General features: G+C 42.2%; 1 protein-coding gene across 5 annotated transcripts in view; it reads right to left on the bottom strand.

Annotated features, from left to right (window-relative positions):
• Kank1 (KN motif and ankyrin repeat domains 1) overlaps nucleotides 1-21,994 on the bottom strand; it is a 130,437-nt gene that overhangs the window by 32,050 nt on the left and 76,393 nt on the right. For all 5 annotated transcript variants that reach the window (XM_071600589.1, XM_027954776.2, XM_071600592.1 and 2 more), the window contains exon 2: nucleotides 21,427-21,546. In XM_071600589.1, the coding sequence (XP_071456690.1) occupies nucleotides 21,427-21,463 (37 nt within the window). In that variant the 5' untranslated portion in view covers nucleotides 21,464-21,546. The remainder of the gene's footprint in view (nucleotides 1-21,426; nucleotides 21,547-21,994) is intronic.

Here is a 21,994-nt window from a genome sequence, read left to right as displayed (position 1 = left end):
CCTGTCATACTGAAAGACAGATTTCATTCAGTAAATATTTACTAAGAACCTATCAGGTGGTAAACACTACAAGGAACTAAGCAAAAAGTTGTTTTTAGTCCAAGCAAAAAGATATCAAGCCCATCCAGGTGGAACTTAAGACCACAGGAGGAGACAAATGGTGGCACAAATAAATAAAACCGTACAGTACAGTCATGCTGTCAGGACCCAGCAGGGTCCCCCACCCCTGGGGCAGTGGGCTGGGAGTGATCTGCCAGAGCCAGATCTGAGGGGTTCACCAGGCAGCCGGAGTATGTGGCGGATGGCAGGGAAACAGCATATGTGAAACCTGCCACTTTTAGGAACAGAAGGGGGGACTTAGTAAGAGAGTGAGGCAGAGAGGGAATATAGCCCAAGCCCTATAGGGTCTAGAAGTCACCTTTTGGTTTTTAAGTGCATTGAGACCCAATTGTTTTCAACAAGGGAGTGAAATGATCAGATCTGCATTTTAATAAGACTGCTCTGGCTACATGCTGGAGTATGCATGAAAAAATTCTTCCACATTCTCCATTAGGTTCTCCATGAATTGTTTCCGTGAACTTTTCTCTTAATGTCACTAGATAGATACCAAGTGTGGGCTACGGTATTAAACCATCTGAACCTCAATCCTGCCTGTGTTGGAGCTAGCTGGCTTGTGTAATACTCCCCTCCTCACCCCAAAATGTTGAGAAGAAATCTGAGAATGCCTGATAAACTTCAGCTACTTTGGGCTGAACTGGAGACCAGGATCAGGGCTCTGGATTTGTCCTTGAGGGTTTTACCCGTTACCTCATGCTGCTGTTTAAAAAGAAAATATTTTTCTTTAACAAATGGATGACTCATGCAGAGAAAAATGATGGGATTTCCTTTTCTGAGGGTCATTAAAGTCTGATAAATCTAATCTGGGAAGGACAGATGTGGCATGAATGATGTCGGGAAGAAAGCAGAGAGGACATTTAAGGAACTGAGGCCCTCATTTAGCATGCTGAGACATGGAATGCAGACTGTGGGGTGCTCTGTATTTGGGGACTCTAAGATAGAAACGGCAGAGGACAAGTGTCTGGAGCAGGGGGACAGACAGCAGTGATGTTTCCAACCTTTCATATGCTTCTTCACTTATGCCTGCTCAGGGAGCCTGACTTGGCTGCCAGGAAAAGCCAAAAGCCAAGGTTGGAGCCTGGGGGCACTTAAGCAATACATTCCCCAAATTCAAAATTCCTAGTAGATGGTCTTTGCAAGTTGAATTTTGGGTCTGCTTGTCTCTAGAGTCACTTAAATGTTATTATCTGCCTGTCCGACAAGGATCTTGCTGGCAGTGACTCATACTGCCCAAAGTACATACAACTTCTAGGGCTCCAACAGAGTTAACACCCACTGCCCCAAATTATTATTCTCTCATCAACACACATCAGATTAACTCTTTCAAATCATGTCAGGAGTCTGCTTGGCTCAGAAATTCTAAACTAGGTATCTGCAAGTCCATAATGCCATAATAAATAAACACAGAGAGTATCGTCTAATAAACAGAAGGAATCATAGAAACATTAAATCACCCTGTGGAAAACACCATCACAGTGGCTGATTCAGGCAGCAATCATCAACAGATGCTAAAGCTAGTGGATAAACTGTTTCCTACCAAAGACAAGGAGACTCCTGTGGCCTCAGAACACCTCACCACTAAATAGATGATCAACCCAAAAGGGAAACACCATGAAAAAGTTGACAGGCAACCACCTGGACCAGGTGCTCAAGTTGACAACATGGCCCTCTGAAATATACTAGCTGCACATCAGTTCTGCAGCATCCTGCCAAGAATGTGTAAACTGAGTCTAGAAACAGTGATGGACAATGTTTATAGCAGCACAACTCACGACAGTCATGCTATTGAACCAACCTAGGCATCCTTCAGTAGATGAATAGATAAAGAAAATGTGGTATGTATACACAATGGAATATTACTCGGCTATAAAGAAGAATGAAATTATGGCATTTGCCAGTGAATGGAGAATATCATGCTAAGTGAAATAAGTCAATCCCCCAAAAACAAAGGCCAAATGTTTTCTCTGATATGTGGATGTTAACACAAAACAAGGAAGGGTGAGGAGGGGAAGAACAGAAGTCCATTGGATTAGACAAAAGGGAATGAAGGGAAGAGAGGAAGGACAGTAGAATTAATTGGATGTAACTTTCCTAGCCTTGTATTTGAATATACCACCAGGGTAACTCCGCATCATGTACAAACATGAGAATAGGATCCTAATTAGAGTAAGTTATACTCTATGTATATATAGTTGGCCAAAAATACATTCTACTGTCATGTACAACTAAAAAGAATTGAAAAGAAAGAAAGTCGCAGCACAGATCCCATTTGAAACAGTAACAGGGCTCTTTTTAAAATTGTCCTAATCATGAAAGAAAAGAAACCAAAATTTTTCAGACTGAAGGAGACTAAAGAGGTTAAGACAGTAGTCTCTTTGCAATACCACACTCCACACAGAAAGAGAGCAAGTATGGTAAAATACCAACCATTGGGGAATCTGATCTGGTGAGGAAGGGGTAAGAGTTATTTTATAAATTTTCTGTAAGCTTAAATTACTTAAAAATAAATTTTAATCCTCCCTCTCTTCCCTTTGCTTCATTATTTAGGGTGTGCCATCCAGTCCCCAGGGAGCACAGCCAAGACTCTGCTTATGCTCATACTGCAAATTAAGCAGCCTGTTTTCAGGTCAGATGTCCTTGCTCTCTGGTGTTACATATTCTTTGAGGAATTTTACCTTTGTTTGAGATCTCTTTGGCAACTTGTATGGCTTCTAAATTAATCTTGTGGATTGACATGCTCAGAGCCCCATTATTAAAAATAAAATAAAATAAAATAAAGTCTAAAAGCTCCATTAAGTCTACAGCAATATAACCCCAAACCAGCATCTCCCAGGTTCCTCACCTCCCTGAACCTCATATACCAAGCAACTCTCGCCTCGCCCTGTCTTTGCTCATTCAGTCCCTCTGCCCAGCACACCCTTCCCCAGACTCTCCCAACTATCAAAACTGAATCAAAGCCTCTCTTACCCCCCAGGGACTCTTACCTATAAAGACCTGGTTACCTTTTCCCCTCCATTCTCCTAAAATATGTTGATCATATACAATGGCCTGTGTTATGGTTAGCAGGCACAAGTTCATCCTCCCCATCAGACTGTGTTTGGGGAAGGAAGAAACCAAGCAGTATTTATTTTTGTAACCCTTAAGTGCCTCACATGGTACTTGGCACATAGCATGCTTAAAATTCGGAATTAAAAACAAAACAAAACAAAAACCTCACATCTCTGGACTTACTGATAAATAAGTATGGTGGAAAAAGAGTGATCCGAAGTAGGCACTCTGGGGCCAGACTGCCCATGCCACTTCCTAGCAATTGGCAAGATAGATTATATTCCAACTGTTTAACTGGGAAAATAATAGCACCTGTGTCCTCTTGTTGATGTGGGCATGTGGAGTGATACCTGGGGTCTGTACTACTTTAACTGGATTCCTCCATTTACTTGGGGAAGGACACAGCCTTGGCATCCCAGCAATGACCCAGGATTCCTCCCTTATACTCTGCCCCGACTCCCATGAAGTCAGGGTTTGAGGTATCTGTGATACTTGTTCAAAATCAATTGAGTCTGCTGAATTTTTGAGGTCTACATTGGTTTCTGCTTCATAGAATGGATGAGGAAGATGCTGGTGGGGACCTGGCAGGGGATGTGCATGCTCACATGAGGGCTGGGGAGGGTAGTGGTTTGCACAGTGAGCCCTAATCCAGCATTAATTATACACAGGAAAGAAATAAAATGAAGCAAAAGTGGACAAACACCCCCAATTCTTAAAAGTATGTTAAAATGTTTAAGACGACAAAGGTTTACACTGATGGTTCTCAGCACCTTCATTCTGCTGCCCCGGACAAATCCTTAGAGCAAAGGACACTTGAACACTGTGCAGAAACAGTACTCGAGAACCACCCAGTGTACTTCCGTGGCAGGCATCCAGAAAGGCCCAAGTGTGGAAAGGTATAATTTTCTTTTTATAGGACAAGAACAGGAGTTATAAATGTTTCCTAGCTCACAGACAAGCAATGGGTAGCAAGGGCCCAGAGTCATGCAATGCAGTGCAGTGACAAAATTTGCATGTATAAAATGAGGGAATCAATGGGACACTGTAGTTTCCAAAGCTGCTTCTACACTAGACTAACCATTGACTATACTTTACATAAATTTTTTCAAAACACACCATGCCAAGTGACTAGGTGAACACAAATTGATCACAGCAGCTGTCAGGCCAGGTGAGCTCAGACAGAGGTGCCTGTGGCCTTGCTCTCTGCAGGTCCCATTCAACAGAACCTTTCTAGCTGCCTCCTAACTGGCATGGCCAGGTGGCCCCCAAGTGCAGAGTCCTTTTAGCCATGCCATCAGTTCAACTCTGGATATGACTTCAGAGGCCAGAAGCTAAGTAGCAGGTGAGAGTGAGGGGGAAGAAAGTGGGAAGGGTCACTATTCCTGGCAAGGAAACAGCTATGTCTTACTAAAGGCAGTGGGGTTTAGGGAATCATGTGACAGAAGAGGGCACCCACCTCCGGGTCTGCACAGTGGCCCTCTTCTCCTGAAATCGATCTGGGAAAAGCCAGAGTTCCATGAGCACCTCAGTGCCTGGTTTTCACCAGCCTAGGCCACACTGCTCTCTAATGCACAGAGGCTAATTTAAAGAATTACTGCTGAAAAACTGTCCTAATTTGGGCTGGGGCTGTGTCTCAGTGGTAGAGTGCTTGCCTAGCAGTGTGAGGCATTGGGTTCAATTCCCAGCACCACATAAAAACAGAGTTATTTTAAAAAAATTGTCCAAATTCACCTCGCATGTACAGAAAAAAACTAGCCTGGGTACTAACTGCTGTTTTCCAAACTTTCTTCAAAAATTACAGGTTCTAAGAGTAAGTAGAAAATGTGCCAGTTCAAAGTGTAATTTTGTGAGACACAGAGAAGGTGCACAAGCTAAGACTTTGGGATAGAAAAGACTTTTTCTTACAAAATAAAAAAGTTTTTTTGGGGGGGGTGGTAGGGATGAAAAACTATAGTATGAATCCCAGCTGTTATTTTGTTTTATAGTGTTAATATAAGAAAAGGAAACCCACTTTAACAGATCCCGAGCAACTCCCCATTAGAAAAATTAAACTGAAAACAAAGGACCAAAGATGGATTTAACACCCAAAGAGGGAAGTTCTGAAATTTAAGTAAGTCATAAACTCAAGTCTTAGCATATATGTATAACCTTTCACTCTTGCAACAATGACATCTTTATGTTAAAGCCGTAGCTAAAGCTGAAATTTTCACTGAACCGAAAACCAAGTCCTGAGTTATCCTTTCCAGCCTGTAATAAAAGTAAATATTTTTCATACCATACAGAGCTTGACTTTATATTTCACCAACACCCACCCAAACGTCACGCTCTCTGTCTCTCTTTTTTGGGCATTCTTACTTACCCACCCAGAAACAAAATAACTGTGATTTTCAGCAAGCAGGAAGCCAAGTCTCGGGCATCCTTCCCTCAGCATTAAAGGGACTACACACATTAGCAGGCACAGAGCCCAGGAGCTGTTGCCGAGAACTTATTTATACCCATTTGGAATTTCCTGACCAACTAACAGCCTGCTAGCCGTGGGATTTAATTCCGGGACACTCAGCGTCAGTGAGACAGCAAAAATTACTGATGAACCAAACTGTGAGCAAGGATCTTAATGACAAGAAGCAAAGGCAGACCCTGTCCCCTTCTAATTTTTCAAACTGTCCTCATCCTCTTTAGACCCATGAAATTTTGACTTAGAAATGCAGCTATAAACCTGCTAATTCTAGGAAGAACTTAGAAAAAGGGAGCAGATGTTTCCTCATTCTTTCTGCTAACTTATTCTCTCTCCCTTGAGCCCTCCAAGGCTCAGAGGGGCTTCTGTTATAACTTGAGCCACAGTTTAGCTTGAGAAAGGGAGAGATTCAGTCTAAGTCTGAGCCCAAGCTGGGCTAGAGGCAAGTACCTTTCCTGGGTTTATTCTCATGAGAGGCAACATGTAATCTAAAGGCTAAAAACACCAGATGTAAACCACAGACCCAACCCCCACCCCCATCCCCTTAAGCATTTTATCCCAAATTAGATCATGTTACTTTCAAAGCTGCGGAGTTATTTCCCAAACAAGTACACTCTGCTTTTGGGTGATAACATCATTGAGCAAACTTTTATTTGTTTTAAAAAGTTAGTAAGCATGCTATATCCCTAAAATGCTTAAATTGATCACAAAGGGGAATTTTTTTTTTTTTTTTAAATGTCTGCTTCACTTGCATCTAAGTACATAGGTAAATATGGAACAAGTTATGCTTGAATTCTATCTCAGGGCAAACAAGCAAAGCTAGTTCTAAATAATACGACAGAGATCAACAAAGATTAGTAACAACTCTAAATAGCCTGCTTAGTAAAAATTCACAACAGGGGACGGCTATGTGAGGAGAGGTGGTGTTTTAGGAAGACCCATTGGACTGCCTGGGTCACTGGTTATCTTGGGATTGACACATACCCTACCTCAATCCGTTCACCTTCTTCAGTCCTCCTTCTTATAGGATCATAGTGAGGGGATGGATATCTGATCATCTTTGAGATAGATATTTTTTGAGTGAAGCTACAGATACTTTTAAAAAGTGGGGGAGGGGTCTTTATTCCACGTTGCCCAGGCTGGCCTCAAACTCTCAGGCTCAACTGATCCTCCCACCTCAGCTCTTAGAGGCTAGGACTATAAGCTGAGCTCCAAAGGCTTAACTTTTAAAGATGTAGCACTCATTTGAGTTTTTTTTCCCCTGAATAAACCAACTGATTCATAGAAACAACAAACTGAGAACAAAGTTTCAAGTGCCAGATACTTTGATTATCAGGTCCCAATAATTCCAAATCACTGAAACCACCAATTAGATAACCTCCATTACTAAGAGATTTGAATTAGGCTTTCTTTCCCCTTTGAGCTCTCATTTATGCACCATGTAGTTCACCCATTGTAAGCACAATTTGATGAATTTTAGTAGACTATGTATAAAGTTGATATATAGAACATAGCCATCACCCTAAAAATTAGTCATTTGCCTTTTTGTGTTTGCAGGGCTGGAGATGGGACCCAGGGCATCATGCATGCCAAGCAGGTGCTCTACCACTGAGCTATATCCCTTCTCTGTCATTTGCTTTTGATAAAGAAATTTTCTTCTATTTTTTAAAAAAAATCAGCTATTTTATAGATGTTATTATATTCAAAACTAAATTTTAAGAAAAATATGTTCTTAAGAATTAAACTGAGGAAAGCTTTGGAATGCATTGTTTCTTGACACTATAAAAACACTCTGCTAAATTTTTACTATAAATACTGTGTTCTGGTAATAACATAGCTTATTTTGTGAAGGAACTGAAGAGGATCATCTTGCTAAGGTCACTTATGCTTGATCCTGCGGGTGTGCCCATGCACTTCTAAGGAGGAGGTCCAGCAGAAAAAGTTATTGTATGAAAATGAACGTCTAGTCCTTCCTTCGGATGACAGGGCTGGGGAGGGAAATGACTGAAAATACTAGCTCATTCAGTCTGGAAACCTTCAGTCACAAAGGTTCTCACCAATGTGAGAAAGACACGCCTATCTGCTCTTAAGAAGCCAAAGGAGCTGTGGGAAGAAGAGGTACTTAAGGCTGTTCTGTGGATAGAGGGGGAGGGGCCAGAAAATACAACACCCAGGGAGAAGGAAGGGAGATAGACCACTGTGCAAGGAGGCTTCTGTGAAGTGCACTAGCCCAGTCTTTGTCCCGGGATGGTGGCTCCACAACTTTGGGACTACAATCAGGCACATCTGAAGCCAAACAAGATGACTGTATCAAGAATCTCCCTGACAGCCTGCCCCCTAATCTAGAGAAAAGTGAATGGGGAGGTGGATTGCACTGCAGAAACCTCAGGATGCCCATCTCTCGACAAATGCTGATTTACCTTCCTTCTGGATGTGCTCCTCTTGTTTTAGATGGATTTCACAGCACCCTCCCAGGCTCGCCCTACTGCACGCATGCCCTGGGCTTTCAGTCTAACAGCCTGCCCACATCCTCCCCAACCACCCACAGTGCACAGTTCTTCCAGACCACACTGATGCAAGTGCTTTATGCATTCATGAACTTGTGTAATTGTCACATAACCTTCTAGTAAGAGTCATCTGGGCATTTAAAGGATGAACTTATATCACTCATAAGCTACTGCTGTTCCACTACTACATTCATACTATGTCGTACCAAGGGCTATAAACTAAGGATATTCTCTCCTGTAGTCCTTAGAGGGAAAAGAAAGGTGGATGGCGGAAGGGAGCTGGCAGTCCTGAAGCTTGGGGAGGAGAAAAGCATCCTCGTTTTTCAGGGATTTGCTTCTACTGTTCCTTCCCCCTCTGAGGAAGCCCCCAACCTTCTCAGGCAAAACTCTTCTAAGTTTGCAAGGACCAGACAGAGCATCAGCTCCCTCTGAAACCTCCCCTTACCCCTCTCCAGCCACCTTTCCCCTCACGGTCTCAGAGCAGCTTCTTCCCATCTGGGCATGCATCATATATCCCTTATGAACTTACAGAGCTTTGTCCTTTTCATCTCAACCAGTGCTGTACCCTGAGACCTTCAGTGGACGGGACACTTTTTATTTCATTCCTCCTTGAGGAGTGAAACTCTGAGCATTTATTTTCTTTTATAGAGCTCTATGACTATGCCAAGGACTCCTAGTCCACACCCTCATTTTACAGAGAGGCAGGACTCTGGGCGCAGAGAGGTGTCAGACTTTAGCTCTGCTATTCAAGGTGATGGCGCCAAGTCTGGAACCTCCCAGAGCAGGTACTCTAGTGCCAGAAGTTTCTCCTCACTGCTGGGCTAAAATGCTGGGACTGTTTTTAAAAATGCTGACTTCCACACCCGCTCATGAATCAGAATCTCCTGGGGTGGGGCTGGGATATGAGCCATTTTAAAATCTCTCCAGGTGCTGGGCACGATGGAGCATGCCTACAATCCCAGTGGCTTGCGAGGCTGAGGCAGGAGGATGGCTAGTTCAAAGCCAATCTCAGCATCTTAGTGAGGCTCTAAGCAACTCAGAGAGACCCTGTCTCTAAATATAAAAAGCTATCCAGGTGATGCTCTTCTGTATTCAGGGATGAGAACCATGGTATTTTATCTGTAGCACTGGAGACTGAACTCGAAGGCATTTACCACTGAGCTACGTACATCTCTAGCCCTTCTGATTTTTTATTTTGAGACACGATCTCACTATGTTGCCCAGACTGGCCTTAATTTATAATCCCCCTGCTGTAGCTTTTGGAGGCGCTGTGCCACCACGCCCAGCTAAACTATGCAAAGTTTGCAACTTAAACCATGTTTTCATTGTTGTTGTTTATTTTTTGATTTCTAGAAAATTAGAGCCAAACTGGCGGTACCCCACTTAAACAATCAAGTCCCCTCAGGGTCTAGGCCACAAGTATAAATACCTTCAGTGTGAAACTGGTATAAAAAGGAAAGGATAATGAAGGATTGGGGAGACTGAGCACTCACCATGACTGAGGCCATGGGGAAGAACATACCAGTGAGGCCAGATCTAAGCCTCCTCTCCCCCAAAGAAACTGAAGAAATTGGCTTTTATATGAAATGAACTATTTTTAAAAACATCTTGGCAGTTAATTCAAATTAGAGCACAACATTGGATTGGTCATGCACGACACACCCTCAGTCCACACCTGACATCAGCAAGGACTACTTGCTGCTAATCCTTAGTGTCCCAATTTCATTTGTTTCTAGACCTTTCCTTCCCCCATTTTCCAGCTGGTCATCTCCTCCTTTCTCATTTTAGATGGATTTTAATCTTACAAGCTTTTTGGGGAAGAAGGACAAATTAAAACACAAATCACAAAAACTATTTTAATTCTGTTGCATATTAGTTTGATTATCTCTTATGTTTAAATTTAGCTCTTTATCTAATGAGACACTTTAAGAAAACAACCACACCACCACCCTAGACTCCCTCTTAGGCAAACGTGCCTTGTAAAAGCTCTACCCATGAGTACTGATCATAACAAGAGATAGATTGAAGACAGAATGCTCTGCTTCCCTTCTCCATGGCCTGGGCTATTTCTGGCATGTGGGAGACTCCACCCAACCCCATAAAGAATTCAAATACCTTATTATACGTGTCCTCTCACCTCAGACTTGTGAGATGGGGTCTGATACCAAAAAGCTGGGTGTCTGAGGACCTTTAAGGAGAGATAATGTGGGTGCGGTTCCTGTCCACCACACCAAGGCTCTGTCTCCACCCTATCATAGCCTAAAGAGGGCTGCAGGACTTGCAGGGGATTAAAAGGACTAGTCCAGCAAGGGCCCCATGCCCTTTCCCTCCTGTTAGGTGTGTGCCACACACTACATCAGGTTTTGGAAAAGCACTTCTTACTTGCCTGGATTAGTAGAATCTGCTTATAGGGGAGACTTTCCCAGGAGAGGCCACTCTATATTCAATAGGAGGAGGGTGTGCCTGGGTGGTTCGATTCCTGCCAGGACAGTGACATTAGAAAGAGGATATAGTCCCATGGTCCAAAAGACAAGCAAAAGTCCTCTGTCTTTGTAATCCCTTACTCACCAAAGGGCATTTCCCAGAACACACAAAGGCTTAAATGGGAGTCACACCAAGTTTCTACACTCCGGGCTTTCTCTATAGTCTGGGTTGCCCCACCATTATTATCTTCATCAAATTTTAAGAGACTGTCTCATAGTATATTTTCTATCCAAGATTTAATATCAACATTTTAAAAAGCTAAATGACGAAATGAACGGTGGTCAGAGAACTAAATGAGAATTAAAACCTTACATTAGATTATCACAAAAATGATAATGGCTTAAGGGATAGTAAATGCTATTTATTTTCTCACAGCTCATAAGAGTTAATAAGTATAAAGACTTTCCCAAGGAAAGAGTGAGGAAAGAAGCAGGTAAACCAATGGGCCAGACTCCCAGAGGTCACCAGCTTAGTTCCTTATCCACAGTTCCAACCAAACCGGACCAGATCAGCCCAGGGCAAGAGGAATTGACTGGAGCTCCACATCCTTTCTCCCCCTCTGGCTGGACTGCTAATAATTGCAGTGAAAGGAGGAAAGCCAGGCCATGGGAGTTAGAAATCACCTCTGACAATAATCCTTCCAGGGACAACCACATTATACCTGGTCATCTCTCTCTGAAACCCAAAGCATTTCAGACAATTCCATTTTAAGGCTTCCTTAGAGCCAATGATGGAGAGAAAGTAGGTACAACAACTTTTACAAGAAGCCGCAGAAGCAAGACAATTTGTGTGACATGCCACCTGTTTACTCAGGAGAAATTCCAGGGGAGCTGTCAGAGCATGAATTAACAGGGTAATCGACGGAGACTTAGGAGAACAGACTGGAAGAAAACTGCAAAGACCGGAGCAGCATCAGACTAGTAAGCAGCTCGGGGCGGACTGTTTGCTCCAGGTTCTATGCCCAGCATTGTCCAGCACGACGTAAAGACTATGCAAATGTTTACTGTTTGACCACGGAATCGGCTGGCGCTACAGAGTTCTCAGCAAGGCAAGATAGTCCAAGAAGAAGATAACATGACTCTTACCTCTTAAACCTTAGAGTTTACAGGTCAGAGAGGCACATGACCGCAACTAAAAGCAAGTGATGGCAACTATTTCATAGAAATACAAAGCACTCTAGGAATAGAGAGGAAGGGATGAATCTCACTGGGTTTATCTAGAACACTGTTGGGGGAGGAGAGAGTGGCAGGACTTGAAGGATAAGAAGGGTCTGCATTATTAGATATGAGAAAGTTACCTAGGACCAGAGAACAGTGCCTTAAGCAAAGCCATGAGCTGGGCAGCAGGGCACAGCAGGATGGGTGAACAGCTGCTGGGACTGAGCCAGTGCCCCTCCTTCTTACATAAGTCTGCACGTATCTAGACCCACCACCTAGAGCTATAGAAGACTGGCAAGGCCATGGTTTTTGCAGGCACAAGGCTGGATGAAAACAGAGTTAAACCATAATTTCTGTCAAAATAAGGCCCCAAACAAAAGTTCAAAGTTATAAAGTTAGTAAAAGTATGTGTGTGGGGGGGGGTGGGGGGGGAGAAAAATAAAAGAACACAAAGCTCAAGGATCTGTAATCTTGCCAGCCATCCTTAACAAAACAAAACCATAAAGTAGTGAGAAACAAAGCAAAGAGTAACTTTCACTGTGCCTTGGGGCTGGTCCATTACACAAAGGAGAGAAGCAGGGGCTGTTCTGCCAAGTAAATCTGTATGGTCATTCTAAAGAAAGCAACTGAATGAATGAACTTATTGAATTATTTCTGCAGAATCCCATATCATTCCTCCCAGTAGTTGCCAGACTACACCCGATTTAAATTCACCACTGTGTGGATACTCTACTTTTTCATCGTCAAAATGTCCTGGGGAACAGAACACCAAAGACAATACCTAGAGGAAAAGCCCCCAGCTCTAAGCCCCCTTTACCTTTCTGGAAGAGGCTCCGTCTCAGGATTCTTCATTTAAAATCAGTATCCTGAATTCCAGCTGCTGACTTCTTGTGCTCAGATAAAGTCCCAGCACCTCTCCTCGGAGGATAGACAGCTCCAGTATGTGTGCAGGATTCAAGGGAGTGTGTAGGGAAGGGCCTGCTATGACTCCTTATGGGACAAGTTGAGAGGTAACCAACCAGAGTCTATGATGTGCTGTGGCTGTTTCCCCTCATGCTGCCAATCAGCTGTCTCTGGGGCAGATTGGAAGATGTGTGAATTATGGTGCTAATGGAAAAATCTGGTGGTACAGGGCTTTGGCGTTTTGCAATTTTTTCCTGTAAGCTACATTGTTGGAATGGTTTGACAGGCAAACCACCCCTTCCTCCCCCACTGGCCTACAGACTTCCAGGTCTCCACCCTAGTGTGTTGTAAAACTCTGTCTCATCAGGCTGATTCACCACTTGAACAGGCAGGCACCAGTTAGGGTACATGCTACATAAACTGGGCAAATACTTCTGCCTCCTCTGCCAGGTCATGGGAAGACAGACCAGTCTCTGTCCTCCCAGTTGGAGGAGAAGGAGCTTCCCCCAAAAAACATTTCTATGGTGTGTCCTTGATTTGAATAAAGCATCTTGGCTGATCAATCTAAGACACCAATGGAAAGAAACTGCATCAGCTATACTTTGGTAGGTATATATATATGGACGTAGATGAAGAGGATAATAAGAGCAGAGGAGGAAAGAACTTTTTTAGGTTTTATTTATTAGAAGAAAGTATAAGTTGATGCATATAACTAAGGTTACAAAGATATTAAGCACCGGGCTTGAGTTACTGGAAATATCCCCCTCTATTCCTGCAGGATACTCTTAAATACGCTCGCTTATGGTACAGAGACACTTAAAATGCCCAGGCCTATTGAACAGTTGGTGCAGGGGAAGAGGCATTCAAAAAAGAGGGTTATCTCCAACCCAAGGAGATTAGCAGGATGAGCAGAATCAATGTTTTCACAAAGTTTGCAAAGCTAATAGGATTTATCAACAAACATAAATACTGTGAGAATAAATCCTGAAAAACCACATAGCTATGTTTTCATTCTACCTAAATGAATCATATCTGAAATACAAATAAAAGTTAAATTTAAAAAAAAGGAACTATAATGAGCATAGTACTTGTGACTATGAATAGCAAACTGTTTCCATAAATGGGTACACTAGTCCCATCTCCTTTAAATAAAAGTCTTTATGGTGAAACTGTAAGCAAGACTATAACCTTTGATCCAGCTTGGACAACTATTGAATCATTCAAATTTCGCTTGCCATGGATCAGACAGTTAAGAATACCCCGTTTGACTTTCAAGATAAGAACAAATCCCACAATCCCCCAAATCTGCCCCTTGGCAAAGCTCTCTTTCACATTTAGTTCTACTTTTTATCTGTTGATTAGAAAAGCCTTTGGAATATTTGGGAATATCACTTAATCTAAATTTTAGTCATGCTTTGCTCTAACAACTGCTAGAATAAGAAATCTGGTTCCAATAGTGAAAAAAAAAATTTTTTTTCTCAAAATAGCAGCATACTTATTTTTAAGTGGTGAGATCACTTGTTCTTATAGAACTACCAACTGAGGTCACTAATGCTGTATGCACAAATGAGCCACATATTTTAAACCTTCTCCTGTTTTCAGGCTTCCTAATGAACTGCAGCCTAAAAGCAGAGCCCAACTTGGCCTCTAAATATGAACATATTTTTCCTAAAGCATATGGAAATGAGTAAATCAGTTAACAGCTCATTCCAAATATATTTAATGCAGAAGCCAAGAAAGGAAAAAAAAATCCATTTTTATTTGGGCTGAAAATTTCTACAACCGTTTGAATGTATCTTATAAAATCTGATTTCCTGGTTGCGTCTTCTTTAAGGTGTTTATTAGAAAAGTCTACTCAATGCAATTTTTAAAATTTTTGCCAGAAATAGAATTAAGAATTTATTGCTTTCTATGAATCTGAGAACTATGCTAATATTTTTCATGCCAGTTAGAATCAAACAGTTTTTTACAGAAAAGGACCCCAATGCAGAAGATGAGCTTTAGCTACTTATCTTTCTCTAAGCCCATACAAATGTTCCTCAGAAACTGCACAAAGAAGATGAACTGAAATTATACAGAACACAGGAAGAAAGCAAAACATCATGGAAAAAGGAAGCAAATGAGCTATACTTTTGATGGGCTCAGCTAGCCCACCCAAGTCCTTCCAGAAAGAGGGGAAGTGCATAATCAGAAATAAATGCCAATATACTCACACTGGGAAGTCTGCAGGCTATATGCAAATCTTTGTAGGAAGGGCTGTTGTGATCCCTGGACTAAGAGTCTCTTGGAATAGCAGCAACCGCTCAAGTTCTTAACATAGTGAATCTCTCCACTACTGTTTTTATTTTGTGGGTTTTTTTTTTTTTCTTTCTTTCTTGTTAGCACCTACAGAGCATCTGGGTAGAAATCTCCAACCCAAGGGATTCTTGTCCAGCACCGGGGAATAGAAGGAGTGCGATTCTATCCTAGCTAGACCCAAGCAGGCTAGTACTCACTGGAAGACAAATTGCCCTTCCTCGGCTTAGCTCTGTCTGAAATCTGATGCTTAACCCATTATGACTTGCTCAAGGTTTGGAGCAAGAAAGCTTATAAGGTGAAGTTGGCTGCAGCTTTGAGAGTTTATAAAAGAGGCAAGCCCTGACCAGGAAGAACTTCCGAAAAACCTCTGCAAGGGCTGGATGAATTCTGGCATTTTGATTAACCAGACAGAGAGACTCCAAAAGCCAGGGTCTACTATTCGTAGGTGGTCCTGGCATTTTAACAGCTATGAAATTCAAATGTAACTGCTTCACGCTCGAAAAAAAGAAATCTTCTCAAACTCCACCATGTAAGAAAACAAATGATTGCACTTATAATCCTCAGTGTGAAATTAGCCTTCAATCGACTAATAACTGACAGTTTCAATTGAAGCCAAAATCTCCTTAAATTCAATTAATAAACACATCTAATGCTAGAGTGAAATTGCAAGATGTAATAAATATTACTTTATTAGAATAGGATTATTAATTTGGCTCAGTGAAATAATTCACATTAAGGGAAAAACACAACATAATCCCTATCAGGGAGGATATTTTATTTTTGAGTCAAGACAGTGTCTCACTGTGTTGCCCAGGCTGGTCTCAAACTCATGAGCTCAAGCTATCCTCCTACCTCAGTTTCCAGAATAGCCAGGATTATGGGAGACTTCCACTGGACCTGGCTATTTTGAACCATTCTACTTTCAGGCTTTATGTAGATTTCTGATCTACAGACTTTCCCCTTGATCTGTTCCATCAGACCTTCAGGGATAACATTCTTCCAAGTTTTAAGGTTGATATAAGTGCCTTGAACAAAGAAAAAAGAGCCCACATCAAATTTCCTTAACTCAGCACGTGAGCCAGGAAAGTTGTTTTGTCATCTCAGGATAGGAAAGGGAGGAAAGAGAACTGAAAACAAAACCTCTTACCTACATTTCTACAGTGTTAGGCAACTTTTGTTTTACCCCCTCCGCTCTTCTGGTTGTCTGATCATACAGTACATATGGGGAAATAACAAACGAGAACACACATTTCAATCCGACTGCAAGCGGAATAAGGGGGCCCTGGAAGTTACAGAAGGAGCCCAGGAGTTACAGCAGCCCGTTCTAACCAGCTCACGCTCTCCCCTTGAGGTGACAGGACAGGTCTAAGACTCACCACCACGGAGGCACCACCTCTGCTGTGCTGTCTTTCCTTACAGTCTCAGAAAAGAGCAGGTTCGTTCCAGCTAAACCAGTCAGAGCAAAGTAGTCTTATGTTGATAAATAGCACACAATTCCCGCCCAGGTTCGCTGCAGTGGGCCCAGAGTTCTGTTTGAGAAATGCTCCTGCCCAGAAAAAATATTTACACAGCCGAGAGTGGGCTGCATGTGCTGCAGCTCTGCCTGCTCCGCAGGAGTCTTCAGCTGTCTCCTGGACCCGCCTTATCAGTGGCCTTTGGACCTCATTTGAGATCAGCATAGAGACAAAACCTGAAGCCAAATAACTGACCAGGGTAATAAGAATCAAGCCTCACAGCAGCTTTAGCAGCCATGTAATAACAGCCCTGCCCTTTCACCCACTTGTCCTGTTTCTGTGATATTATTCTCAGGAAACAATCAAAAAGGAGAAGAAAAATGACTAAGCAAGAGGATGTTCTTTGCATCATCATCTACAATGAGAAATATGCAAATGTTCAATCCAAACTACCAAACAAAAAAAGGAAGAGTGATTCAACTGCTAGAAACAGTCTACAGAATAGTATATGGTCATCAAAAATATTAATTTGAAAACTATGGTCCCTGAAGAATTGGAAGAGTGCAAAGGATGTTAAAACCAAGAGCCGAGTTCTAAAATGTACAAAAACAAAGTTTGTTCTTTGGACAAAGACAAAAAAGGAAATACTAAAAACAAGGCCTTCTGTGGAATTTTGAGTGATTGTGCCCTATTTTCCTATCAAATTTTATAAATTTTATATTAATTTTTAAAAGTGCCTTAAATATATATGTATTATATATGTGTGCATATGCGCGTGCACGTGTGTGTGTGTGTGTGTGTGTGTGTGTGTATGTGTGTATAGAAAGAGAGAGGGAGAGAGCACATGTGTGAGAGCACGAATTATGAGAAAGCAAGAGAAATGAGAGCAAGGGAAAATGGAGAAAGGTAACTAGCAGCAAAAAATAAAATCAAGATGGAAAAGGCAGGCATGAAGCCACTTCACAATGCTCATCCATCCATTTCTCCAAATGTTGGGCAAGGCTGGAAATACAATTCTTGCCACAATGTCGCAGTGCTGGGCAGTCTGACACGAGGGCGCTGGGCAGGTGTTGACCAGAACAGGAGCTCATGCACACAACAGGGCAAGGTCCAAGGTGCAAGCCCCTGACATCTGACTGTACTTCACTTTTTTCTTTTTCGTGGTGCTAGGGATCAAATCCGGGACCTTACTCGTGCTGGGAAAGCTTTCTACCACTGAGCTATACTTCTAGCCTATCAGTTTACATTTCAAAAAAACCCGTGGGGAAAAAAAACAAAAAAACCAGAAATGTTTTTTTTAATAGCTTTTTGTTTTCTTCTGCACAAAAGTCTTGTGAAAAAGATAAGGCAGGTGTTGTTATCGTCATCTGACAAATAAGCCACTTGTTATTTGGCTTCCAAAGGAATTCTAAGCTCTAATTAAAGTTTCACAACGTTAATTAGAGTTCAGAGAAGTATCAATCAGTATTCAGTTCACAGCATGATTCAGGGACCAGGTAAAAAGCAGACTGTCCCCACCTCCACTCCCTGAAGATATACAGCTATTTTCCTCTTTGCTTCCTCACTAGCTACAGCAGAACAGTCAAGAGCAATTTATGATGCTCTAATCTCATTACATTAACAGAAGAGTAGTCATGCTATAACAAAATGTTGTGAATTAATAAAACAAAACTGTACCAGTCAACAGAAGTAAGGTGGAGGCTCTGGTAAAAAACAGATAACACGATGACGAAGGTTTGACAATGACAGGGTGGGTGGCAGGGAGGTGGATGCAATCTGGAAGGGGTACCCAGGTAGGGCGGTCAGGTTTAGCAACAAAAGTAGAATACCTGGTTAAATTTAAATTTAAAAAGTACTTCTTCAGTGTGAGTATGTCTGGCAACCTGTACACAGGTGAGACCTCAACTTCCATTAGAATAGATAATCCTGCAGGGTAGGGATCTTTTTTTTTTTTTTAAACATTTATTCTTTTAGTTGTAGGTGGACACAATACCCTTATTTAATTTTTATGTGATGCTGAGAATCGAACTCAGTGCCTCACACATGCTAGGCAAATGCTTTTCCTCTGAGCCACAACCCCAGCCCCAGGGTAGGGATCTTTACCTGTTTTGTTCACTGCTGTATCTCTAGTATCAGAAATAGGACCTAGCATACAGTAGGTGCTCAATAATCTTTGCCATGTACAGGTAAAGTTTACTGTGCTTGTCATCCAAGTGCTTGTCATACAACCTACCTTTACATGTAGTGTATGTCAGAAACTTATCATAAATCATATAAATGACACCATCAACTGCTCTCGTTTTAAAATCAGTGCCTTTTATCCAATCTAACTGAAAGACAGTGGGGATGTGTCCTTAATTAAAGACTAATTGGAAAATGAGCACACCATTTATTTCTAGGTGGTAGCATCACCAGTTATTCATTACTTTTTTTTAGACAATTGTACTTCGATATTTTCAATTGTCTATGGTGAGTGATCACATTCACACGTTTGCACATGGGTGTATACAAAGTGACTGAATGACGGTTGTGGGGAGCCACTGTGAATGACCACGCCTTCCAGTCCTGCATCCCCCACGAGGGTTGAGCCACACTCACCCATTCCTTTGTAATCCCACCCCATTGCCATTTTGGGGATAGAATGTTCCATGGAACCTCCCCGGGTGTGTTCCCTATATAAGAATAAAGAATTCTGGTGGCTCTCTTTTTCCAAGGACCGTTAGGGTCACAGAGTCGTCTCTGGAATATTGAAAAATATGTGGTTGTATGCTTTCCTTTGTCGTTTTCTTGAGTTATTGGAATAGTCAGATTTTGCGAACCCAGCATTAGGTCCCCGGCTAGGACGGTTGGCGATAGACTGTGCCTCTGAACAGATCTGCTTACAGGGGTCATGATCTGTACAACGAGGAAAAGCCTTCCCTTGTCTGGTCCAGACACCCTCTGTCACAAATCAGACAACTTTCTTTAGTTTTCAAACTCAAAGCCCAGTTCTGGCTGCAGGACACTGTGGGGAAGGAGAAGTTATAGCTGGCCTCTCTGACCCCAGGAACAGGGAGAAAGGGCAGGGCAGGCCACGTTGGAAAAGGCATTAGGGCAAGCATGACAGGGATCTAAGCCCTGAAGACAGGACTTTGTCATAGACACCAGAGGGTGACCATGATGATAATGATGATGATGATGATAATCATGGTGGCATAATTCTACAGGACTATCGTGAGGACTAAAGGGTAATAATGTGGGCAGAGTATCTTGTCATTCGTATTTTTATTATGGACAGTCCCTGAGCAGAATCTATAAAAAGGCCTAAGGAGGTGGGCAGTAGGAAGGACAAAGGAATGGATGGGAAAAATCTGATGTCCCACAAAAAAACAATTGAGTTTATTTGGGTTTGGGTAAGTCACAGTGTTTTTGCCAGAGGGGTTTACTTTTGCATCTAGGATTGGTGAAACAGAAAATCAGTCACATACATGGTGGGGAGTGTAGCTCAGGGGTAGAGCACTTGCTTAATATTGTGAGGAAAAGTTAGGGGGGAAAAAAAAAACATATACAGCTGGGTGCAGTGGTGCATGCCTGTAATCCCAGCAACTCAGGAGGCTGAGGCAGGAGAATCTCGAGTTCAAAGCCAGCCTCAGAAACTTAATGAGGCCCTGTCTCTAATAAAATATAAAAAGGCTGGAGATGTGGCTCAGGGGTTAAGCGCCTCTGGGTTCAAACTTTGGTACCAAAAAAAAAAAAAAATCACATACAGGGTTGGGAATGGCCATTTCTGAGGTCTCCTCCTCTGCTGTCTGAAAGTGCTTCACAGATTACACAGCATGTGTGACTACAAGTCCAGTGCTCTCGCTGATCCTCACCCCCAGGCAGACACGTGTCTTACACTGTCTGCCCCGTGTTTCATGATTAGTGCTGCAGTTAGGACTCCACTTCTCATCTCCTGGCTCAAAAGCCACGCACCCTCCTCTACACAGCATTGCCACTGGGGGTGCTCAGAGTCAGCAGAGCTAGGACTGTGGACACAGGCTCTGGGAAAGAATTCCCAGAGGATTCCTGTTCTCACTCAGTCTGCTATTTGGCAGATAATTCAAAAGAAAACCAAATACTTGGCCTGCCATTTTAGACAGGTTGTCATCTCAGGTCATGTACCATCTCTCTGTATTTGTTTATGGATTTCTCCCAAATCTTTCATAAACAATATTTGGTATTCAACCTATAGATTCCTATAATATAACCGATGTAAGAACTGGAATACGGGTCTGTATGATTCCAAACACGCTTGTTGTATAGTACTTTATGGAGTCACTTTACGGAATACCCCATCTCTTCCCCTTTCCCTCTGATTATTACCATCATCATCATCATCACAGTAGGAATTATTTTCAGCATTCAAACATATTTCTTCTCTCCTTCTTCAATCCCTTTGACATAAGCACGAGAACATATCTGTTATACTTGCATTAGCATTCAGGATTTTACATTTCCCTTTCAACACCTTGAAAGAATTGACTTAGATAAATAATTCACCTGATTTCAGTACAGAAAGTCTAAAGATAAATACAAATTTTCTAAGAGATTAAGTAAGGAACAATAAAACTTCAGTGGATAGAAAATTGCTCCGGAATCCTACTTTTATCAAGGCAACTTGCTATTATCTATCTATCATTAAAAGACAATTTTTTTTTGAGCAAAAGACATCATTTAAAACATATACAGAAGGAAAAAGGTAAAGAAAAGTGTTTGGGGGTGGGGGGTGGATTTCCTAAAACTCAAGGGGAGATCAGTAGAGGAAAAGGACCAAGGGGTGGAAGGTGGGGAAGGAAGGGGAAGTGCTAGGGAGTGACATTGGCCAAATTATATAGTTCTATTGTGTGCATGTACAAATACGTGACAACAATCCCATCAATATGTACAACTATAGTGCACCAATAAAAAATGTGGGGAAACACACACACACACACACACACACACACACACTCCCTACCCCTACCTCCAGAGCCCAGAGTTACCTGAGGCACAGCCGTTAACCTTTGTGGTGTGAGCCATGCTGGCTGGAATCCAAGGACAGACCCAGAAAGGAGCGAGGAGTCATGCAAATTTTATACATCAAGTTCCCAAAGGCATTCAACCTGAAACAATAAAGACAGCCCCATCAAAATGGATCATTTAAAAATATGTACAACACTAAATCTTAGAATTCTGTTTACAAAAAAGATGGCTGATGGAGAAAGCAAATTGGAATGGAGGAGAGAGACTGAGGATCCAGGAGGCAGCTGCAGTGGACCCGGACACTCAGTATGAAGACAGCTATCAAGCCCATGGACCAGGCGCTAGGAACTGAAACACCTCCAAACACAACGCTCTTGCCCCAGATGTTAACATTTTTTTAAAAAGGTAACTTTGTGCAAATTTTTTGAGATGTTTGAAGTCCTTTCTCCCAACCCCACCTTTTCTCCAAGCAGGCACCTCTCTCTCTAAAACACAAATCCGACCCAGTCAGTTACCCTCTTAAAAACACAGCACAATTCAAAACCTTCCATTGTCTGTTGGAGAAACTTCAGATGACATACAAGGCAC

This window comes from Marmota flaviventris, chromosome 13 (genome assembly GCF_047511675.1).
Source record: "Marmota flaviventris isolate mMarFla1 chromosome 13, mMarFla1.hap1, whole genome shotgun sequence".
NCBI lineage: Eukaryota > Metazoa > Chordata > Mammalia > Rodentia > Sciuridae > Marmota > Marmota flaviventris.
This window is presented reverse-complemented; position numbering and strand designations above follow the sequence as displayed.